This window comes from Zonotrichia albicollis, chromosome 8 (genome assembly GCF_047830755.1).
Source record: "Zonotrichia albicollis isolate bZonAlb1 chromosome 8, bZonAlb1.hap1, whole genome shotgun sequence".
NCBI lineage: Eukaryota > Metazoa > Chordata > Aves > Passeriformes > Passerellidae > Zonotrichia > Zonotrichia albicollis.
Genome location: NC_133826.1, coordinates 6169388 through 6192718, shown reverse-complemented (window position 1 = coordinate 6192718; position 23331 = coordinate 6169388). Strand labels below are relative to the sequence as shown.

The window sequence follows — 23331 nt, the reverse complement described above, 5'->3', positions numbered from 1 at the left end:
CATATGAAATATTTCTTTAAATTATCTTATTTTACCCTCATCAAATAATAAAATAAACTTCTTCTCTTACAGATAAAGCGTTGAGCAATAAATAATGCTTCTGACAATAACTGGTTGAAGAACTGGACTCACATTTCAAGAGCATCTGGTGCAGTCTCGTAATTACAATTCCCTTCTCTCCATACCACCTGCCAATTTTTTTCTATCCTGTTCAGCATATAAATATCACCATAAGACCAAAATCCCAAAGTAAATGTAATAGCAGAACTTAGGCACAACAGACTCCCAGGTCTGATCTAATTTTCTTGGTCAGTTTTACCTACTAAAACCAAGAGGGAGTTAAGAACCTGCTGATTAGAAGGGCCCCATATTTCATTTATCCCCTCTGATCCTAAAATCCCAGACTTCTCATATTTGGCTTGAAGAAAAAGTGCATCTATTTTCATAACCTCATTTTCTGAACCTACCTCCTGAAGAACTGGAATAACTGGTGGATTTCTCTGCTGCAGAAAGTACAAAACCATAAGAATATAGGCATACGAAGACAGACTACCACGGGATGCATCACCAATATCGCAGCGCTGAAAAAACACATTTTAAACAAAATGCTGAATATACATTTCACTGTTCAAGACTAACAACTGTGTCAGAGAGCAAACAGAAACCCCATAAGTAACAGCAAATACATTCACCTCATAATTAAAAATTGTTTTATGAAGCCTGAAAAATAAATACACCCAAGAGTCAACTGCCATCTGGCAAATCCATAGCATAATTTGTCTAACATAAAAACAGAAAAGCTTTTCATAGCCAAAATACTTTAAAAAAAAATTTATAATGTGCCAAACTGAAAAAAAAACCCCAAATCTAGACTCCCAAAACATAAATCCCAGGTTTCAATACCATGAAATTTAATTTTCCTTAGAAACAGCTCTTGCAGCATGAGTTATGATTCCTTATTACTTTGGTTCCCCATCCCTTTAAAAAAATAGTTCATTAACAGCAAATATTTCCAGGTTGCACTGGCAGTGCAGGCCACATGTGGCATTTTGCTAGCAAACACACACATACCTAATTAAAGCACGGTGCAGCCTGCACAGCACAGCACAACACAAACACCCCTGACCCAGCCAGGGAGTTGGAGCCAGATGAGCTCAAGGTCCCTTCCACCCCAAGCCTTTCTGTGACTTTGATCAGTGAATCACCTCACTATGCTTCAGTATCTCATTACAGAACAACCTTTCCACAGCACCTGCTCCTAAGCTATCCTGTGTTTCCAGCCTGTGTCATATCAAACAAGGCATTTTTAACCTCCTAGGGCTGGAAAAACCAGGGATTCGTAAATTACTTTCACATTAGCAGCAGCAGTGACAGCTGTTCCTGGGTTTTCTGCCAATGCAAACAGTGGAGAAGGCATTTTGCTTAAAAACAGAGTATTTGTATAGCTACAAAGACACTTCCATACATTTACATTCAGGAGTGTATATCCCACAACTTGCATGTTTCTTCTTTGCAGTAGTATGTTTAGAACATGCACAATAGAATGCAATGCTACCAAAAAATCTAAGATTCATTATTATCAATACAAGGCATTTTTAATTTGGACACAGAAGAGATGTGGCAATATTGTGCACTACTGTGACCACATCGAGAAAAAAATCATTGCTAGTCTCAGTGACAGTATAATGAACGTGTCCATTCCATTCTGGCACAAAGTTATTTTATTCATCTTGATGTATTTTATTACATGAACATCTGGTAGCATGATTCACCATCTCTATAAGCCATTTTTTATTTGCCCTAGTTCCACTAAGCTTTCTTTGGATATGCTGTATTTAATACTGCAACTTGAATAAAAAGCAATGCCACGTTTCAATTACCAAAGGCTGTATAATACAAAATTTTGACAGAATATCATAACAAAAGATGCAGGAGATCTGAAATTTCCAAACTCCTAAAGTCAAGTAAGTATATGTCCTAGGCACATTGAGACTCAGGCATTCATTCATCACCCCATACCTACCTATTCCTGACTTTTACACTAATTCAAACAAGGCAAGTGTGCCAGAAGAAAGCAGCAGTAATCTCTGGGCTGGCCCCAGATATGAAATCTTGGGAAACTCATGCACATCCACATACCCCTACATCTTACAGTTACCAATTTTTCCAGTTTTGCTTGGGGTTTGGGTGGGATTTTTGTTTGTTATAATTGAAGCTGGTTTGAAATGGAAGAAAAAAAGGGAAGTTTTCCTCTCATCAGCTTTCTCTTACACAGAAATCTTCCAACAGATAGCAGAAGGTACCAGGATTTGATTTTGACACACACAGTCTGATGGAGCACAGTAAGCTTAGGAAAGTGCACTTCATATCAACAGCATTCTACTGTCTCTATTCCAGTTGGTATTGGCAAAAGGCAAACTCAGTGGCTGCAGCAGAAAACAGTGTATTGTACAAATAATACCTTCTTTTTATATTACCTTTGCAAAAACTTTCATTGTGTAGCCCAGATATTGCACCCTAGGATCAATAGCTGCGTAGGTAGCCAGCATCCTTGTGTTATGCTGTGCCTGGAAAAATGGAAAAAAAAATTAAACTGCTGTCAGGGTCAGCCAATTATGTAAGAAATTGTGCAATTTCACAGTGTCAGGTGAAAGCTGGAGTGAGCTGTATTATTCATGATGGCACACAGGCCATCATGGTGGATATGAACAAGAATTCCTGTGCTGTGCCCTGCTCTGCCATCAGGTCACACACAGCTACCTGGGTCAGGCTGAGGGTGTGGGCCACTGAATTTAAATAATGTAGAAGAAAAACACAAACACACAAAAGCATTTCCATTCTGGTTTCAAAATGATTCCCTCAAATGGTTATTTGGTATGATAGAAAGAATGAAAAGCTTGCTTTGAACACAAGAGGACACAAGCAGATGCTCACCAGGGTATTGTACAAACTGATATCTCCTTCCAAGCCACTCCGCCTGTGCTCAAACTTTACTATAGGCACTTTGGCTGTAGTTATAGGCAAGATGTTCCTCAAACCTGGGGAAGCAACACTTTAGTACATAAAACATTTCCATTAACAACATTTATAGAAAATCTAACTTCAAAACAAATAATAATTTAAAGCACCTACCTGGATGCTTCTTAAGAACTTTTGCCAAACCTTCTATTATTTCTTTACAGTTTAATTTCTAGGAAAAACAAAGATCACAGCTTCAGATGTTAAAACATGGATCCTATTCCAACAAACACATTTACTATCACATATATTTCATAGATGAAAAGTCTATGTACCAATCATTTTTGAAATGTCAAAAAAGGAGCAAGCATTAAGCCAGCACATGAATTTACACAAACTCATATGCTCTTTGTGGACATCTATATCACACTGTGTGTCCATAAGGCATTAAAAGTAAAATAGGCTGGTTCTTGCTTCAGCTGTGCAGAGTGCAACAAGCAAATCCTACCTTTCCTGTGTACAGAAATCTTAACTGAATTAAAAAACCTTACAGAATCTTTGAATGTAAAATAGCAGATTTTATCCATTTCAAAACTCTTACCTCTGCATTTTCATGACCTTCCAATGTCATGCAGATATCTAGATCACTGTCCCGAAACCCAAATCCATTTTTTGAGGAGCCAAATAAGCAAAGCCTAGCTTTGTCTGATCAAAAGAATAGACAAGAAAAAGTTAATTCTTCTACAGTTGAATGGTAAGTGCTTAGTATAAAATATTGTTTAACTGCAATGTGCAGGTGCCCATAAAAATGAGCTTAAAGAGAGAACTTACACTGTCACTTCAAAGACTTCAGCTTTGATAAAGGAGGAAGCACAACACTTCAGAAGTTATTTACAGAAAGCAAGACAGGATAAAGACTTATTTTATACATTTTTTTATGACTGAAGTACAGTTACTATAATCATTAAATGGCATCTCTAAATGGGGTGCAATGTTTTGTGGTATGCAACTGCATTTTCCTGCTTTTAATAAATCAAAATAATGTGCAAACCCAGTCACCAGTACAGCTTTATCCCACAGATAAGACAGAGCTACTCCTATGGTAGCCAAAGTAATATTTCTGAAATTCCATTCAGAGTTTATCTAGGTTGCATATTTCTCCTATGACTGGGTAAATCTGGTCAATGAGTTTTTGTAATTATAACATATTCTTCAAGAAGACACAAGCAGCAAGATTACAATACTTTATGGAACATTCTTTCCCAATTGCTTTGTTTACATTTTTGTTTGAAACATGATATTACTAAGTATTTTCATTCTTGGATGGCAAAACTATGTTAAAACAAATTCTTTCCTAACTGCAAAGAAAGCATTAATTTCAGTTGAACAGATCGATGTAAAGAAAATAGATCTAACACTTACTCACAGCTTTTTTCCCTAAACTTTAATAGAATTGGAAACCTTAAGTCTTTCAAGGCTTTGTAACAGGTCTCAATCCTCAGCTGCTGCCAGGAAGTGGAGGCACAGCCAATGGACAGAATTCCCAATTCCTTGCTCACAGGTCAGCTACAGCAGAACAGCCTTCCATGGACAGGAATTCAGGAGACCTGGCTTTGGTACCTGGCTCTAGCACTGTTTTACACCTCCTATAAAAAAATCCCTCGGCATCTCTGTGCCTTCCATCCCTGTAGTAAGACATTTTTGCTTGTTTTATGTAAGGGATGTGAAGATAAACTCATTAGGATTTCTAAGATACTCAAGCAGTGGTGACTAGGCAACAAAAGTCCTTGGCCCACAACCAAAGCTAACACTAAACCCAACCAAACTTTCTTCTTGGCCTGACTGGAGCAGTCCTGTGCTTGCATTATTGCACTATTGCTCTGGCAGCTCTTCCTCCACTCTAGGGACATTTCCATGGAATAGCAAGAAGGGATGTTCAGTGTTGAAGTCTGCAAGACAGCTTTACAAATGGAAGGAAAAGAGATGTCCCTGCTTCAAGCAAGGAAAATAAAATGAGATAAACCACATCTTTATGCTCTGGACAACATGAGTGAAGAAAGCACTCCCAAGAATCACTACCTAAGGTTACATACCATTATATTCTTTTCGAATAAATCTCTCCAAACTTGCCAGGATTTGTTCTCTGTTTTGTTGCTCAGATAAAGGAGGGGATAATTCATCTAAGTAAAAACAAATTAAAACACAGTCAGACGTGACATTCAGCACCTCAAGAATTGTTTTCAGCTAATTAAAAGATTGGATGGGGTTTTTTTGTTGTTGTTGTGCTTGCTTTGCTTAAATCTGTGGTTTTCTTTTTAAATCATTAGAGTCTTCCAGATTTTATTTCAAAACATCCAGTTTTTCAACCACAAAGTGTCCAGGTGGGCACCTGGCATCCAGCCAAGGTTAACCCACAACAGCACCCTCAAAAGATGCCATAGAATTCAATAAGCACAAAAATTAGTTTTGCCCAGAGCCTGATTCCTGGGAACACCAGTAGCTTTTTACACACTTGGTGAAAAATCCCATATAACATCAGTTTCTCAAATCTGTTATAAGTTATCACAGCCATGGATTATCTGAAAATTAAAATGCTGATCCATTTGTAGCCTAGGGCACCTGGAAGAGCTTCTTCCTACTGAATTGTGAATAATTGTATATAGGTAATTTAACCCTAGAGTTTTTAATTCTTCCAGGTTACAGATCATAGTATAAAGTGGAGCACAAACACTTTTTGAACTTACCAAAACATCTTTTACACACTATGTCAAGTATTTCCCGAAATCTGTCTGTCATTGGTGGTAGTGGTTTCAGATCAATTTTCTTGAAATCCTCTGGGCAATCATTTTTGGAATGTCCATCCCGTTTGCAGATGCTGCATACTATAGTTGGTGGCTTTTTGGGGAGAAAAAAAAGGAAAATTCTATTTGTGCACTGAAGACAGTTCAGCAGACCTAACATTTCCAAGCAACCAAGAACATTTGACATATGAACAATAACAGAGCCTCTACAAAGAGCAGAACACCTCTCAACAAGCTGCATTTACTTCTCACAGTGCCTAGAAGCACCTGGAAATTCTACAAGAAAGTAGGAGAGGAAAGGCACAAATAACCCACAAATAACCAGAAAGAAATCCAGATTTTTTTGTGTGGACATCAAAAAGCTTAAGATGAGGGAAACAGACTATTTAATGCAAATGTCACACAGTGTGATGTTTCCTGAATAACAGGTACTCAACAAAGGCCAGAGCTCCCACCCATACCCCAGACTGCAACAATCACTGTGGGAATCCCACCATCCTTACATTTAATGACTTCAAACTAATGATCCATGACCAGCACTGCTTACCTTTCCTGAAGTAAAAATAAACTTATCAAACACATAATGCATTTCTTCTGTTGAGAGCCTGCCTTCCTCTTTGAGATCCTGGGTTTCCAGCACTGCTTTGCAGCTGGCCGAGGTAGCTGGGGTGCCAGTGCACTTTGGAGACGACTCCAGTACCAAACTCTGCCTGCTTTCAGCATCAGAAAACTCATTACTGGAATTTGTGTCATCAGGCTGATGTGCACTGCAGTTACAGTGGTGGCTGAGCTCCTCCTCAGTTAGACACACTGAAATTTCTAAATCATCTCTCTCTTTAGGTGATTTTTCCTTTAATTCACAGCATTCATTGGAAATAAGGGGTAAAGCTTCTTCTTTGTCTTCATCATAGCTAGAGTCCAATGTTGAAAGTAGCAAAGGGTCCATGTTCTGGGAAGTACATCTTTTGGCTACAGCTTCTACCACTGTATTACATTCAACTTCATTCTCTGCTATGTCACATCCACTTTCTGTAACTTCTTTATCTACAACATTTTCCCCTTGTGGAAGGCAACAGTTTGCTACAGGCTCTTCAGATCTTGTGGATTTCTTATTATTCATTTTCCCTTTTTCTTTTTTCTTGGTATCTGGCTTGGATTTAATCCCATCTTTACTTTGTGGGCATGCAAAATATTTATATGCTGTCCTAAATCGCTCCAGGATGTACTCAAATACCATCTGGCTATTTAGACTTCGTGCAACATTCCTCTTTAGTGCAAAAGGATCTGGGAAGAAAAAGAACAATTTAATTAGTAATCTTTAACTTTCACATTTCACAAAGCAGCTGAAATCTCTAAGTTTTTACAGGGCAGTTAAGGAGGTTCTTATACTAAAATCCAGAATTGTATGTGGATATACTTAGAGAATGAAGACCCACAAGTTTTTTCAAAATTCTTCCATACAAAACATATCCAAGTGCAGCCATGAATGACTGACTATCATAAACAATTCTAAACAGTGCTACTCAAAAAGAAAACCATGGGTATATTGCAACATTACATTATGGCCAATTTCTAAACTAGAAATTATAATAAACAAAGGCAAAATAAATAGATGCCAGCCAGAACCTTTTTCCTCCACTGAAGAAGGATTTTCATTTCCCTTAAGAAATTCATTTGTCTAAGAGTAACATTGAGAATATAAGGATTGTATGAACCAATCTCACCAGGATCCATTCTTAGGCCTTCCTAACGATTTCTAGATCAAACATGCTTTCCAAGCAAAAAGAGCTCCTGCATAGTTGCTATAAGTTTGCCTGGAAGATAGTACCAAACTGAGATTCTGTTACTTCATAACATCAGCTACAAACTCAACATTGGAAAAAAGAAAAAAGGCAAAAATGAGAAGTAAAAAAACATAAAGCAAACAACACAATTAGCCCAATAACAGCAGGTGTCAGAACCAGAATGCAATCTGGTTTTTTTGAAATTATTTCTCATTTCTTCCTCAATGATTTGTCCTGACACCTTACATCCCACATCTTGAATAAACACTTCCTTACTTTTTCTACACTCTAGCTAAAAGTAATTGAAGAAAAGAATTGGGAGAGGAAATTAAAAGTCACAGGAGTGATCTCAACATTCACTACTCAACCTGTGCCTCGAGAATTCATTGCTTATCTGTTCTACTTTCCTTCTTACTCTTCTTGTACCTTATTGACTCATCCTTCAATGTACCTCTGCACCTCATTCTCTGTCTGTATGATTCTCTTTGTCCTCTCCATCGCCTCAAGTGTTACAGATAAGCCACTTCAGCAACATCTCTAGAAAGTGTTCAAAAGTCATTATTCATGCTTTTATAAAAATATCACCTTACACGGTTTCTTAGTCTTCCTCAAATACCCAATTTCTCTATTCTTAAGGTCAATTCAGAATGCCACATATTGATCTGTAACTCAATGACTTTCCCTGCTCTTTAGACAGAGAAAACTTGTGTTTAAAGAGACTAAACAGCTGACAAAATATATATTTAAAAGACTTATTGTCCAGATCCTTGTAACACATTTGCAAGTTAAGCAAATAAAGATGCTAAGGCAGGATGACTACAGAAGTGGGAAGGGACCAGCCTACCTTCAATGGCTATTCGCCTCTTGGGCCAGTTTTTATTCTCTCTGGTTAAGAGCTCTTGTACCCGTATGCTGATGACATATTCCTCCAAAGCAAACTCCAGTGTGTAAAACTTCAAAAGTTCCAACCACAGTTGCCCCAGTGAAACTTGGTGAGGGGTTTTGAACGCTAAGAGAGACTGAAAAACATGGACACAAGTGCTCAACTGCAATAAGAAATTAATATTCCCTTTTTTTTTGTCCTGATCCATCCAACATCAATGTTTAAAAATAAAAAGATAGGGATAAGAGATAGCAAATGGTTTTCAATTAGATAAAGTCAGGACTTACAATTCCATGTTTCTCTTTCGCATTGCTTTGGTTGTCCACTTCTGAGCTCGTTGCCTTCTTGCCACCACCTTTTTGTTGTTCAACTTTAGCTTTGCTTTCTGCTCCAACAGAGTTTTTTGCTGCACCATTTGTGGGTGGTTTGTACTCCCACCTTACAAATTCTTCATCTTCCACCCCTTTCAGCTGGTGGTCATCTGGCCTCTTTGAATCAAAGCCTTCAATCTAATAACAATTAAAGTGACTCTGAAACAAGACTGTCTATAACACATGCAACCAACAGTTTTCAGCAAATGTAACACTGACTACTGTGGTATATTCATACCCCTGACAGGATTAACAGATGTCAGAGAGAGAAATTCAGAGAAATAAAGAGGAAAATAATTGCCTTTTCTCCAAAACACAGATGACACAACTATACAGCCTGCTACAAGTGCCTTTTTAAAAAGTCTTCAGAATCATCAAGCATCATCTGCATGAGCATGAAGTACCAATGCATTTCATTTATCATTTTCTTTGGCAATCAAATTCTGCATTTTTATGAGGTTGCAGAACACAGAAATAATGCCAACAATTTAATAATGAAGTACCAAATCACTTACCCAATTGCCCAAATAGGACGGTAAAATACGTGGTTTTCTTTGTTGAAGAAAAAATATCACCATTAAGGCAAAGGAATAGGAGGGAATTCCACCTTCAGCCTGACAGTCAATGTGACAGAGCTGTAAGAGAAAAATAATTTCTTTTCTGATGTAACACCAGAATTTTAGTTTACAATCTATTACAAAAGGACAAATACTAAAGAAATGTGAGAAACATACCAGAGTGAAATACAAAATGCTGTATCTCAGAAAGTGCAGTGGTCATGCCATGTCACGTACAGATAGAATACAAACTAGCAATTCACACGGTGCATTAAGGAACACTACCTTATCATATATTATTCTTTCCAGTTTCACCACATTTTGTGATTGTGGGACATATTTATGCTGCCATGTAGAAGCTCAGTCAAGGCTGAAATGTGCTATTGTACAGTGGCATCTCACATATAGAGGTGGGGTAAAGCATGAAGTCCTTTCCACAAACATTCATGGTACATTACACAGCACAGTGTACACAGTGCTTAGGGAGCAGTATTGAGGATATTTCAGTAACTTACTCTGGCCCAGTAGCGGAAAGCCAAAACCAAGGGGATCAGGACAGGCTCCAGTTTACCAAGGGCAGCCAGCAGGTCAGTTGTAAGGCAAGCCACGTCATTCCTAGCACTCACTTTGCATGTCAAACCACTGCAAGCACAATGCAGAACAGATAAAGGGTTATCACTGTGTGGTGGGGCATCACACCCCCTGAAATAAAAACATCCATCAGGGTCTCCCTATGTAAGAACCTGGATTTTTTAACAAAAAGCTACAGAATGTAATTGCATTTTCTCTACTATTAGCTTACTGACTGCATCTAGAACTTACAGAATATCACTACAGTGAAGAATACAAAACGGTATTAAGAATTTGCTCTTAAGTTCTGCCATTACTTGATTACGTTATCTTGCATGATTCAATTACCAAATATACTGTCTACATTCCAAACACTTAAACAAACTAATAAATTAATTAATACTCCAGATCTGCTGCACATTAAGAGTTACATTAAGGTAAACCCACAAAACAGCTTCTCTAAAACCTTGCCTTTAGCTTCTAGAACAATTATTTCTATTCTGTTACAAATCCAGGAAAAGACAAGCCCACTCTTGTTGCATTTACTTCCCCAGAGTTTCAGTCCATACCTCTGGCCAGTCAGGAAATCATGTTTCATTTTGGAGGTTGCTACATCTTAGGAATTTACTGAAACTGTCAGATGATGTGTCCTTTCTGGCAACGTGCATCTTATAAAATGCTTTTAAAGCCTTGGCTTAAAACTGCTGGCAACAATTTTAAATAACTGAAAACCACTCCACTTTTCCCCCAGTTAACTAAAAGGTAATGTCAGATTCCTACAGCCAGTGAGTTCTGTGTAGCACAAAAACAAAAGTAACTTTCTTTCTAGGTTACATTTCTGTGTATGAGCAATTCTCTTTTAATACAAATGTTAGCTGAATGTTACAGTAATACTTCTTGTCAGGAGTGCAGGCAAGCACCTAGTATGAACAAGCATAGTAGCTCATTAAAAACCTTTTTCAGTCACAAATACCTTTTAACATCTTTGCAAAAGACAACAGGAACTTTGGCATGGAAATCCGACTCCACATCTGAGTAGACAGCTAAGCAATGAAGGAGAAAAAACACACTTTGTTTCAAAGTTTCTTACAGTTTCCCCAATTCTGTCTTTAAAATGATTACATTTATGTAACAACTCAAATTAAGTGCTGCCTAGCTAAGCAGCACCAATATTTTCTGGTTACTTTTGATGCTCACCACCAGTATGAGGCAGTCAGGCTGTGCTCCTGACAGAACCATGAGCCTGCAAGTTTTAGAAGTCTTGGAACAGCTCTCACTCATGTACACATGCAAGTGGAGAGCAGCTTTTGAGTTTACTGCCTAAAATTCATCATACAAAAAGTTAAAACTTTTTGCTCTGGCATCTGGCACTACTGCCCCAACTTGAACTGGAGCATTCTCTTGCTGCAGCTTCTCATCTCTCATTCACACAAGCACTGGTGCTCATAAAAATCACATTCATAAATACAGCCCAGATACTTTGGCTGAAAACCCATCAATTTTTCTAAGTTTACAGAAAATTTAAGCATAAAAAGAACTAAGCAGCAGATGGAATGTTAAATAGAAATGAGATGCAACTAAAACTCACCACTGTTCTTCAAGATCTCAAGCACCTGGATCAGAACATCTGGTTGACTCATCTACAATGACAAAATCAGAGCAGGCTGCATTATTGAGACTAATATTTCATCTTACATTTTATTTCAAATTACTTGAGTTGCACAACTAGTAACTCTGTGTTCCTCAAAAACGTGAAATAATTTGTCAGTGTTAATGAAAAGTTAATTGTGCCTGTCTACACCATGAAAACAGGTGTAGACAGCCAACTTTCCTTCAGCCTAAAGCTCTAGTGAACACTTTGTTCTAGTTCTGCATTAACAGGATAAATAAAAGCACTTGCCATATATTCAGCAATTTCATTATCAATGAATACTGCTAGAAATGGGCAGCAAGAGAATTTACTGTCAGGACTTTCCCAGGAGTTCTGAAAGGTTATCAGTTTGAAACACTTTATCATTTTGAAACACAAGTGCAGCAGTTGAGTGGCTATCAAGAATGTGCTGCTAATATCACTAAACATGAACCAACAATTTCATTACCTGAAGAATGCCACTTTCATCTCAAATTTTAAAAGTGTGGGAGGAATCAAAACCTACAAGAGTTTACAGTCTGAATGTTGAGCTCATGGAAGCACACTTAGCCAAGCCAACTATTTTCATACTGCTTCAGTGCTTACTCAAAAAAAAAAGTAGAAAAAGCCTAGCTTAAGGTTGTCCAAACAAAACAAAAAAATCACCCAAGAATTAAAGTTATCTAAAGAGCAATGGAAGCTTCCTCAACAGCACAGATGACATCAAATCAAAGATTAGATACTTTGTGCTCTTCTAACACAATGTGACCCAAAAGAAGATGAAGGCAATGGAATAGAAATAAATGATTTAAAAACCAGTCTTAGTGAATACAAGATAATATCTACACACCTTAGGGGGGAATTTGATATCAATGTTAACATCACTGGTCTTAAAAGCAAATCTAGTTAAGCAGGAGCCATACATCCTCAGGGAACAGTCTGGAGAGAGAGAAACAGAATTATTTAACAGTTAGTAAATAAATTTTTCTTTAGTGGATGATGCATACCTTGCTTTAGATATTGCACCTCACTGGCACTCCCAGATTAATGAACACTGAACCCCCTTCTCACCCTTGTGAAGGGCAGGCATTTCCATAACACAGCATCACAGGAAAACAAATAATTCAAATACTGTAACCACCAAATGTCCAACATTTTCCAAGCTGTTTTAAAGATTTTTTGCAGTAGTTCTGTTTGGTTTTTAATATAAATTAAAATATGAAGTAACAATAACTGTCACCATCTCAGTGTAGGATTTTATATAACAGCTTCTGTTAACTACAGCTTGATTTCACTGCAGCTCTTAGCCAATTACAAAATTCTTTGATGCCTCACAGATTTCTGTATGTAGCACCAATCTGTTGATTCCATCAGCAAGTTCCAACACACAGTTCCTTACAAAATATGTATATAAACATAATTTCAATATAATCCAAGGCACAGAGTACAGTGTCCATTCACTGTTTTAATTAATGCAGTTACCTGCAAAGATGGAGAATACACCTAAACTAACTAGGAAGAACCTACTCATCAGTAATATGAGAAATGCCATGCCATTCCATAAACAATATCCCAATTTACAATGAAATTTTTGTTCATGAAAACTTTCCTGTAACAGAAACTAGGGTTTCCCATACTTAAATCAGCTGAAAAATGAGAGTGTTCTCAATGCTTCCCAAATCCAACAGGCTGCTCAAGCAGGGTCCCTTAGAGCAGGCTGCTCAGACTGTGTCCAGTTGGGTTCTGAAGATGTGCATGGATGGAGAAACCACAACCTCTCCAGGCAACCTGTGCAGTGTCCAACCACCCTCACAGCAAAGAGGGTTCTTCTTGTGTATCTTCCTTTATGTGTGTTCTGACCAAACTCATGAAGTCAGAAATATCAACAAAACTGCTCTTAAAAGAGAAAAAGGTCCTACACATACATAGCTTCAAGCCTATTTTCATTGCTTAGCAGCCCTCTCAGAATGAAAGTCTGTATGGTTAATAACAATAATAATTTACAATTCCTTCCCAATGGCTTATCATATTTTAAGAATTTTTGCATAGTTCTAATGTGAGCTTAAGAGAAAATCATGCCAGAAGATCAGATGTTTTCTACACAGTGCATGAATTAAATTTTTCTGAATCTACAACTTAGGAAAACACATTCACTAGAACATAGCTGGCTTTCAAAAGGAGAATAACAAACTGTCATTTACTATTACAGACTCCCCTTCCACTACTCCTCCACCTCCACAGAAGCTCATCAGTCCAAACAAGTCAGCCAGACAAAGTAACAATAGTTTCCCTGAGCATTTATGTAAAAAATGTTATGTGAAAAAGCTTTGTCTTATGCTTCCCACTATGAGTGGAAAACTCCCTAAAGTGCCAGAGCAGAAGTTTGCACTGGGAGTCACTTACTAGAGAGCAGATCAGCAAATCTCTACCCTACAAACACTTATTCTATTCAGCACCTTATGTTTAAGCAGATACTTCATAGAGCATCTAAAACTAAAGCTGATCATCCTGCACATACCAAAATCTTTCCTACAGCTGTATTTTTATAGAGCAAAGGGGAAAAAAAAGGTATTTCTAAAACAAATGGACTGTATAGAACAAGACCTGACTCCAACATAGATGAAATTAAAAATTTCAAACATTTTTTAGGCAATGAGATGAGTATATTCTTCTGTTCAGATGCACTGAACACCAAACCACTGAAAAAATCTGATTACAAACTCCCAGTGTATTAACTATAGGAGCTGATGGGAAAATCAATGCAAAGAAGCAAATATCAAATGTTAACGTTCTTGTTATCTTATCCCATCACTTGAAAAGGATCAATAAACACATCTGAAAGAAGGACAAATAAATACAACCATATTTTCCTCTTTTTGTTGTGTATTTGTTAATTCTTGTATATATAATTCTTGTATATATAATTCTCGTATATATAATTCTCGTACATATAATTCTCGTACATATAATTCTCGTATATATAATTCTCATATATATAATTCTCGTATATATAATAATTGTATATTTGTTAATTCTTTAAAAATCCACTGCCAGAATGTATTAAAGTCTGTATATATTAATATTGTACACTATCAAGATAATTTAACCCCAAATGCTCTCAATTCACCATTAATGAAGGTATCAAAATTATATATTTAAAAATAACAAAAATTGTCACCTAAAGCAAATGGAGCATGCTATGAATACCTGGTAAGGGCTGCTGAATAATTTTCTCCATCTCATTTACAATCTCCTGTCGAACTCTGAAGTCCTCATCTGAGATGCCCTGTTCATTGGCTGCCTGGATGAGAGTGAAGCTCAGAGCCGCCAGCTGTGCCGGCGAGGGCGGCGGCAGCGCCCGCAGCTCGTTCTCCTCTTGCTTCTCCTGAAGAATTGAGGGGTGATGTCATTAAAAACTGCAATTTTAGAGGAAAGGCTGTCTCTTACTGCTATATTGGAACATGCTGGTTGCTGTTTGTGTCCTCACCAACACATTTGAATTTTTTGAATGTTTGAAATTTGAATATTCAATAATGCCCGCAGCTCGTTCTCCTCTTGCTTCTCCTGAAGAATTGAGGGGTGATGTCATTAAAAACTGCAATTTTAGAGGAAAGGCTATCTCTTACTGCTATATTGGAACATGCTGGTTGCTGTTTGTGTCCTCACCAACACATTTGAATTTTTTGAATATTTGAAATTTGAATATTCAATTTGAAATTCTTTGAGTAATAATAATAATAAACTGTATTTAACTATTATGGAACACTTCTAATGTAAAGGTGCTTCGCAAACATTAAGCAATCTTCAAAAAACAAACAGAAATGGATTTTTACCCGAATGACAAGAGGGGAGAGTGAGGGAAGGAAGTGAGATGACTTGAGAATTCCATTTCTCAGTAAATTAAGTGAGGTAAGATTAAGACTGAGGAGTTTATGCTTCTTAAGGCTGACCTAAAGACCACATTTCCAAAGGCAGGAACTCAGCCTGGCCTAACTGGCAATACAATGGTGTGGTTGCAGGAATGAGAGCAGATGCTCAGTGTTTCAAACAGAAAATGTCATTTCACAGCTGGTAACTGGAGAGGGAATCTTCTGTATTCCATTCCTGAACCACATTTTCTGACAGTTCTGAAGCAGAATTCAACCAAGAAAATAAAAAGCTGTAATTGTACATCATAAAAGTAACTGAGTTGGAAAAGTCATATGGATTTTTTCAGAGTGGATTGTACTTGAAGGAAAGTTATCAATGGCAGAAAAAGTATTCCTAGCTCCAAGGAAATTTTATAAGTTGAGTCCCATTACTGCTTAAACAGCTGGTTCCAGAAAATACTGGATTTAGTGCACCCATCCAACAGCAGGAACATGTCTGATGCATCAAGTCATTTGGGACAAAGCACAACAACCTCTTGTTCCATGAATTCATTAACTGCATGAAAGATATGACTGAAATAAATAATAACAATAAAATAAATATGCTCTAAGAAAACCCAGTACGGTATGAAAAAGTTTCTTTAGTTCTAGGCTGCATCTCTCAACTCTTCTGTTCTTATCTGCACAAATTAAGTGTAAGAAAGAATATGAGCATTTTTAAAGTAGTATGGGGTTTTTTTTATGTCACCACATTAGGATTTTTCTTGAGTTAGGAAACCACAGTTGCTGCTGAGCTTATTTGATTGTCATGTATCTCACAGAGCTATAAACAGGAGCATTTTATGCAGTAACATTTAAGGCAGTTACAAAGGTATCACCATGATGCTGCACAGAAAGCTGTCTGGGCTAAGTGTTAAAAAGTGAAACTGCTCCCTATCCTCCAGAATTCCATTCAGTGCTAAAGAAACCTCATTGCTCAATTCTCATCTTCATGCCCAGATGGAAAGCATGGTAAGGAAGCATTTATAGATCAATCATAGGACTGGCTCATTTTTTTAAGCATGATGCAATTTAGGAGACAGTGAGAGAACCTTTACAAATAATCACTGACCATAATGTAAAAATGTTACTTTCTGAGATTTAATGGATTTATGGCATTTGGAGTCTTCCAGGTGATGACTTGCACACGTTTTAGAATTAGAGCATTAATGAAAAACAGAAGTATGGCAAGAAATCCATGGAAACATGTGAAAGTAATTTGACTGAATTTTGGAGAATGGTTATAGAAAGAGTCATTTTAACCATCTAAATGACAAAATCCAACATCCTGGGTAATCTGTAGCTCTTCATCAGCATTTACAAAAATGGGCTGGCAAGAAAATCTGTGCACCTTTTATTGGATTTCTTACATGTAACAGTTCTTTAGAGCAAACTATAGCACTATGGTATCTGACAAGGAAACTGGTGATCTCTTTGTAAGCCTTAGAACTATTTTTCATATTAAGTACATTAATAAACCCAGGGTGATTATGAATTAACTGAATCCTTCCCTCCTGTAACTCTTCTAAACTTCACAAGTCAGCCAAAGTATAAAAACAACATAAAACCAACATTCCCAGCCCCACCTCCAATCCCTACTACCAATGGCATTATTTTCAGAGAACAGAAAAACTGAATATATTTTTGTGTAATATATATTTCTCAACTAAGTTACCTTGCATTCTCTCACTAAAAGCATGACGAACTGCTCACTGCTCAGAGCCACTAATTCAGAAGCAATGACCAAAACTGTCCTTTCCTCTCTGCCTGGACAAATCATCAAGCCCTTCCTCTTAAACAGAAAACAGAAATTTGTAGATCTCTGCTCAGCATACAAACTTTCACCTAAATGAACATGATCAAAGAAAACAAACCACACAACAAAAAAATGTTGATTTTAAAAACAAAATTTAAAAAAAAACAACAGAAGAGTATAAGAAAGAAAAAAGTAGCCATAATTTTGTTAACTTACCATTATATTTTTCTTATGACGTTTTTCCTTAATATGCTTGTGGGCTCCCTGGATATTTTCAATGTGGACTAAGCAGAGCTTGCATAGATACTGACAGTTGGTGTATTCTGGGGAGCGCTGAGGAAAAATTGCCATAGATCAAAACAAATATTTCTACCACTAGTGTCTGAAAAACTCAATTCTTTGAATAATAATAATAATAAATTGTATTTAACTATTATGTAACACTTTTAATGTAAAGGTGCTTTGCAAACATTAAACAATCTTCAAAAAACAAACAGAAATGGATTTTTACCTGTATGACAAGAGGGGAGAGTGAGGGAAGGAAGTGAGATGACTTGAGAATTACATTTCTCAGTAAATTAAGTGAGGTAAGATTAAGACTGAGGAGTTTATGCTTCTTAAGGCTGACCTAAAGACCAGGAAGCCATTTCCCTGTCAGGTGAAGCTTTTAATTACTGGCTAAAGCTCAGCCTCTCCCTGCCTTTCCCTGATGAGGAAATGGCAGCAGCTCAGCTGTGTCCTGCTGTGCTGCTGTCACACGGTGCTGGCTCTGCCCGGTTAGAAAGGGTGAGGCCAGGCAGCCTGGGGAACCCAGCCACGTCCCAGTCACTGTGCTCAGCCAAGGTGGGCTCCTCCAGCAAGGCCTGATGCTATTCCAACTCTGATGGATGCTCTGGAGAGCTCAGAGCTGGGATGGATGCTCTGCAGTGCTCAGAGCTGGGATGGATGCTCTGGAATGCTCAGAGTTGGGATGGATGCTCTGGAATGCTCAGAGCTGGGATGGATGCTCTGGAATGCTCAGAGCTGGGATGGATGCTCTGGAATGCTCAGAGCTGGGAGGATGCTCTGCAGTGCTCAGAGCTGGGTGGATGCTCTGGAATGCTCAGAGCTGGGAGGATGCTCTGCAGTGCTCAGAGCTGGGATGGATGCTCTGGAATGCTCAGAGCTGGGATGGATGCTCTGCGGTGCTCAGAGTTGGGATGGATGCTCTGGAATGCTCAGAGTTGGGATGGATGCTCTGCAATGCTCAGAGCTGGGATGGATGCTCTGGAATGCTCAGAGCTGGGATGGATGCTCTGGAATGCTCAGAGCTGGGATGGATGCTCTGGAATGCTCAGAGTTGGGATGGATGCTCTGGAATGCTCAGAGTTGGGATGGATGCTCTGCAGTGCTCAGAGCTGGGATGGATGCTCTGGAATGCTCAGAGCTGGGATGGATGCTCTGGAGTGCTCAGAGCTGGGGTGGATGCTCTGCAATGCTCAGAGCTGGGATGGATGCTCTGGAATGCTCAGAGTTGGGATGGATGCTCTGGAGAGCTCAGAGCTGGGGTGGATGCTCTGCAGTGCTCAGAGCTGGGATGGATGCTCTGCAGTGCTCAGAGCTGGGATGGATGCTCTGGAGTGCTCAGAGTTGGGATGGATGCTCTGGAGTGCTCAGAGCTGGGATGGATGCTCTGGAATGCTCAGAGCTGGGATGGATGCTCTGCAGTGCTCAGAGCTGGGATGGATGCTCTGCAGTGCTCAGAGCTGGGATGGATGCTCTGGAATGCTCAGAGCTGGGGTGGATGCTCTGGAATGCTCAGAGCTGGGGTGGATGCTCTGGAATGCTCAGAGTTGGGATGGATGCTCTGGAATGTTCAGAGTTGGGATGGATGCTCTGGAATGTTCAGAGTTGGGATGGATGCTCTGCAGTGCTCAGAGCTGGGATGGATGCTCTGGAATGCTCAGAGCTGGGATGGATGCTCTGGGATGCTCAGAATTGGGATGGATGCTCTGCAGTGCTCAGAGCTGGGATGGATGCTCTGCAATGCTGGGATGGATGCTCTGCAATGCTCAGAATTGGGATGGATGCTCTGGAATGCTCAGAATTGGGATGGATGCTCTGGAATGCTCAGAGCTGGGATGGATGCTCTGCAGTGCTCAGAGCTGGGATGGATGCTCTGGAGAGCTCAGAGCTGGGATGGATGCTCTGCAGTGCTCAGAGCTGGGATGGATGCTCTGGAATGTTCAGAGTTGGGATGGATGCTCTGCAGTGCTCAGAGTTGGGGACACCTGCAGAACAAACACCTTTTTGTACCCAGAGCCTGGCAGAGATGGAGTAACAAATGGCGAGCGGCCCCCTGGGAGATGCCCAAGTGTGCAAGAAGCACCCAAACAGCCAGAGCTGATGGGGAAGGAGGGAAGCTGCTTTCCCAGGGTCCATGAGGGGATACCATGGAGTTTATTCAGCCAGGAAACCATTAAGACCTGCTGTACTCAAAGGCAGAAAGGACTCTGCAAGAGAAGGGGATGTTCCCAAATACTCCACTTTATCTCTCTCATCCTGCAATTTTATCTTCTTGCTCTAAAAGATCACAGCTACAGACATGGGAAACCTTTTGAAAAGCTCACTGCAGAGACAAAAGGGTTAAAAAAAACCAATTTACATTTTCTCCAGATCTGTTAAACTTTTCCAATAGCTGGGTGAGAAAAAAAACTTTCACATTTTCGTCCTAATTCTAATACATCTATATTTACTAAACCCAAAAAGCATACTGAAAACACCAGATGTTTAAACAGTGGCACAACAATGAATGAACACCATTTTAAGACACTGAGGTGGATCACAGATCAGTTAAACAAATCTGACTTACCACATGAAGACCTAAACCACTGTTAAATTTGGGCAAGTTTTTCCATTTACCACTTACTGAGTTTGACCTTTTGCTTTTGGAAAAAAAACCAGTCTGATACTTTCCAACTACAGAGTAAATTGAAATTTAAAATATTGCTTTAATTACCAAGTTTTTAACCCTATTTTCTCTAAGACAGGTACCTAGTAAAATGAAATTAAACATCCATTTGGATAACAACCTACAGACAGTTACATCTGGCAACATGGGAAGATTCAAGTATTTGATGCCTGAGGACTGAGGTAGATAAAAAATATTTTACCATTCTTTTATAATAAAGTATCAGCAGTAAAAGTATTGCTGAAAAATTTTGTGTTTCTTTACAATATTGGTCTGCAGTATTATGCTAATAGATGTTGCCAGGAAGGCTGAATCATGTAATAACTTCTATTTTGCCTTTATTGTGAAGACTTTTCAAATCATCTAATTATGCTTTAATCCAATGAAAAGGGCAAAAACTCAAAATAACAAGACAGAAAAGTTACAGACCACTACTTGTGTAAGGCAGATGCATCCTAATAAGCCAGGTCTCATGAAATTTGTCTTGGATACTCAAGGAGGTAATCCATAAAAGAGCCAGCTGTATTTTAAAGAACTCACAGATAATAGGAAGGTTCCAGATCATCAGGAAAGAGAAACTTAAGAATATCTTTAAAGGGCTAAATAAGATGAACCAAGGAATTAGACACCAGTCAGAATTAGCATTCAGAAAAATACTGTAATCAATTTTTAATAAGCACAGAGGGAAAAAACAGGTCAGAGGTGACAACCTGATCTGCTGCAAACAATTCACTAACCCAATCTTAGGGGTGCTTTTTTAAAGATCAGTCACAGCTCTTGAAGAAGCAGCAGCAGAGGTTGTATTTGAATTTTACAGTCTTTGTCACTTGTCATAGTATCAGTCTCAAAAGCAGACCATAAACACTACCTAAATAAAGAACAGTAAGGTGGGAGCAAAACTGCTGAGAGAACTGTCCTCAGAGCACTCCCACCTAGAAGAATGTGCCAAGTATTCTTCAGCAGGGGTCCCTGTGGGGGCAGAAATATCCACACTTGTGTTGAAGAGGTAGGAAATGCAACAGAAAGTGTGCTGACTATAAATGTAAAAATATTGACTTGGAAGAGGATACAAAAAATGTAAAATGACAAAAATTCAGATATCAAAAAAGTTAAAGAAATTGAATAAATAACCTCCACCTAAATAATATCACAGCAAAGTATCATTCCTTAGGTATTATCAACTGCAAAACACACAGGGCTGGGAACACCTGATGGACCAATTCTTAAGGAAAGGCCATGGGAATCACTGCTGGTCCAACTTTAAGCCAATATCCTACTGCTGCTGAAAAAGCAGAGATCCTCAATGAAAATGCCATATTTCAGAGAGATGAAGTCAGCTTTCCTCTTTGTATGTAAGACTTCAGCTGGAATTGCATGTCCAATTCTGAACAACGCTTACACAATGGGTGTCAAGAGAAAAGCAACAAGAATGAACCAGGAACTAAAAACCCTCAGGACCAATGAACAAAGAGAGCCTAAAGAAGGTTTGACTGCAGGAATGGGAATGATTTTCCTATGTGCACAATGTTATGAAAGAGAAGAAATAAGCTTTTGGTTATTTTCCTAGGACAACATATGAGGGATTAAAATGCTTCCAGAATATATTAACAAAATCTTCTGGGTTACCTACACTGGCTTCAACATTTGTGTCACTAGAGATAATACTAAGAACAATAAAGTGAACATTTTTAAGCAGTCATCTCCAATATAGCAACTGAGACTGGTGAGAGACACTAAAGAAAGCTCAAGGTTCTTTTTAGTCCTGCATTCTCAGTTTCCAGAGAGAACCAGACTTAAATCTTATAAGATAAAATCTTATTTAAATACTGGAATTGTAAACGTTCAGATCTAAACAATTAAAATTGTTCTGCAAAGGCTACATGTGCCACAAAGGAACACAAAGTTTCTAACCCATATAATCTGCCAGGATGAACAACTAGCCAACTACTGGAGACACTAGCTTAGATCAGAAAGTGACTCATTATTAAGAAGAAAGAAACAGAGGCAGCAGGCTGTAGTAGCAACACCACCCAACCAGAAATATGGTGATGATAATGAAAGAGGACACACATTTTCTTTTTTATCTGATAAATAACCCAACCTACTTTTTCAAGTCGGGAGATATAATCTCTTTCCAGACGTTCTTCAGCTTGTTTCAATCCTAGTTGCTGTTCAACTGTCAGATTAGATTCATCAATAACACCAGTGTTTTCTAAATAATCCGCTTCCAATGCATGTTCTTTTGTTGATTCAGAATTCTTTATTTTACCTAAAGCAAGAAACAGTTACTTTCTTAAGAGTCATTCAAGGAGAGGAAAAGTGAAAATTAGAGTACAGAGCAGCTAGGAACCAGACACAAATTAGAGCTACATTCAGTTTTTTATCCAAACACTGCCCAAGATCACCTTAAACATTAAAACTGTTCCAGTAAGTTAAGCAGTATTTTAAAAGGACTTCAGAGACTAATCTGCTACTAAGAGTGCTGTCAAAAACACAAAATAAAAAGGTGGATTAATTCTGTGTTTCTGTCAAATTCACAGTCTCCTCCATTGTTCAAAGCAAGAAAGGGTTTTGCCATCCAGAACAGAGTAAACAAGATCCCCATGCCCTACTGTAAAAGAAACAAATATTAGGCATAAAATTACTGTCCATAATATTTTGTAGGGAGGTAAATCAGAGATTTAGGTTCACCCAAATGACCCTACAGAGGCAGGCAGCAGGCAATGCCAGCCCTGAGCGCTCTGTGCCACCTCTCACCCGCTGAGCTCTGCAACGCTGCTGCTCCCAAAAACTCAGCCCAGTGCCACAGGGCCAGTTCCTCCACATGCCTGTGCATTGCTCACAGGCCACTCATCTCTGCAAACATCCCCTGCAAATCAGCCCAGTCGCTTTTACATAAGCAAAACTACTGAGGGTGATTTGTGCTTTGTCTTTTCTTCTCCTTTTTCTTCCCTTTCAAATGAGATCGGTGCCCCCAGACTAGCAAGGAATCAAAGCTGAGTAAGTTTTCAAGTCCTGGTTTCTCAGTGACAGATGGTCCCCACAGTACATAATGGGGGTCTACAAAGAGCTGACTGATCACAGGATGCTGCCACTTGAACTTGTTTTTCCTGTTAAACACTATTAAGACAGCTAAAAAACCACACACTTTGTTATTTCCCTT

General features: G+C 38.6%; 1 protein-coding gene across 3 annotated transcripts in view; it reads right to left on the bottom strand.

The window, feature by feature from the left end:
* TUT4 (terminal uridylyl transferase 4) overlaps positions 1–23331 on the bottom strand; it is a 47759-nt gene that overhangs the window by 12986 nt on the left and 11442 nt on the right. For all 3 annotated transcript variants that reach the window (XM_074545792.1, XM_074545790.1, XM_074545791.1), the window contains exons 3-20: positions 22274–22437; positions 17435–17551; positions 14762–14939; positions 12405–12493; positions 11513–11564; positions 10898–10967; positions 9870–9996; positions 9313–9432; positions 8714–8935; positions 8388–8562; positions 6307–7043; positions 5703–5853; positions 5052–5138; positions 3560–3663; positions 3133–3190; positions 2935–3038; positions 2478–2567; positions 468–581 (exon numbers count right to left, since the gene is read on the bottom strand). In XM_074545792.1, coding sequence (XP_074401893.1) covers positions 468–581; positions 2478–2567; positions 2935–3038; positions 3133–3190; positions 3560–3663; positions 5052–5138; positions 5703–5853; positions 6307–7043; positions 8388–8562; positions 8714–8935; positions 9313–9432; positions 9870–9996; positions 10898–10967; positions 11513–11564; positions 12405–12493; positions 14762–14939; positions 17435–17551; positions 22274–22437 — 2759 coding nt within the window. The remainder of the gene's footprint in view (positions 1–467; positions 582–2477; positions 2568–2934; positions 3039–3132; positions 3191–3559; positions 3664–5051; positions 5139–5702; positions 5854–6306; positions 7044–8387; positions 8563–8713; positions 8936–9312; positions 9433–9869; positions 9997–10897; positions 10968–11512; positions 11565–12404; positions 12494–14761; positions 14940–17434; positions 17552–22273; positions 22438–23331) is intronic.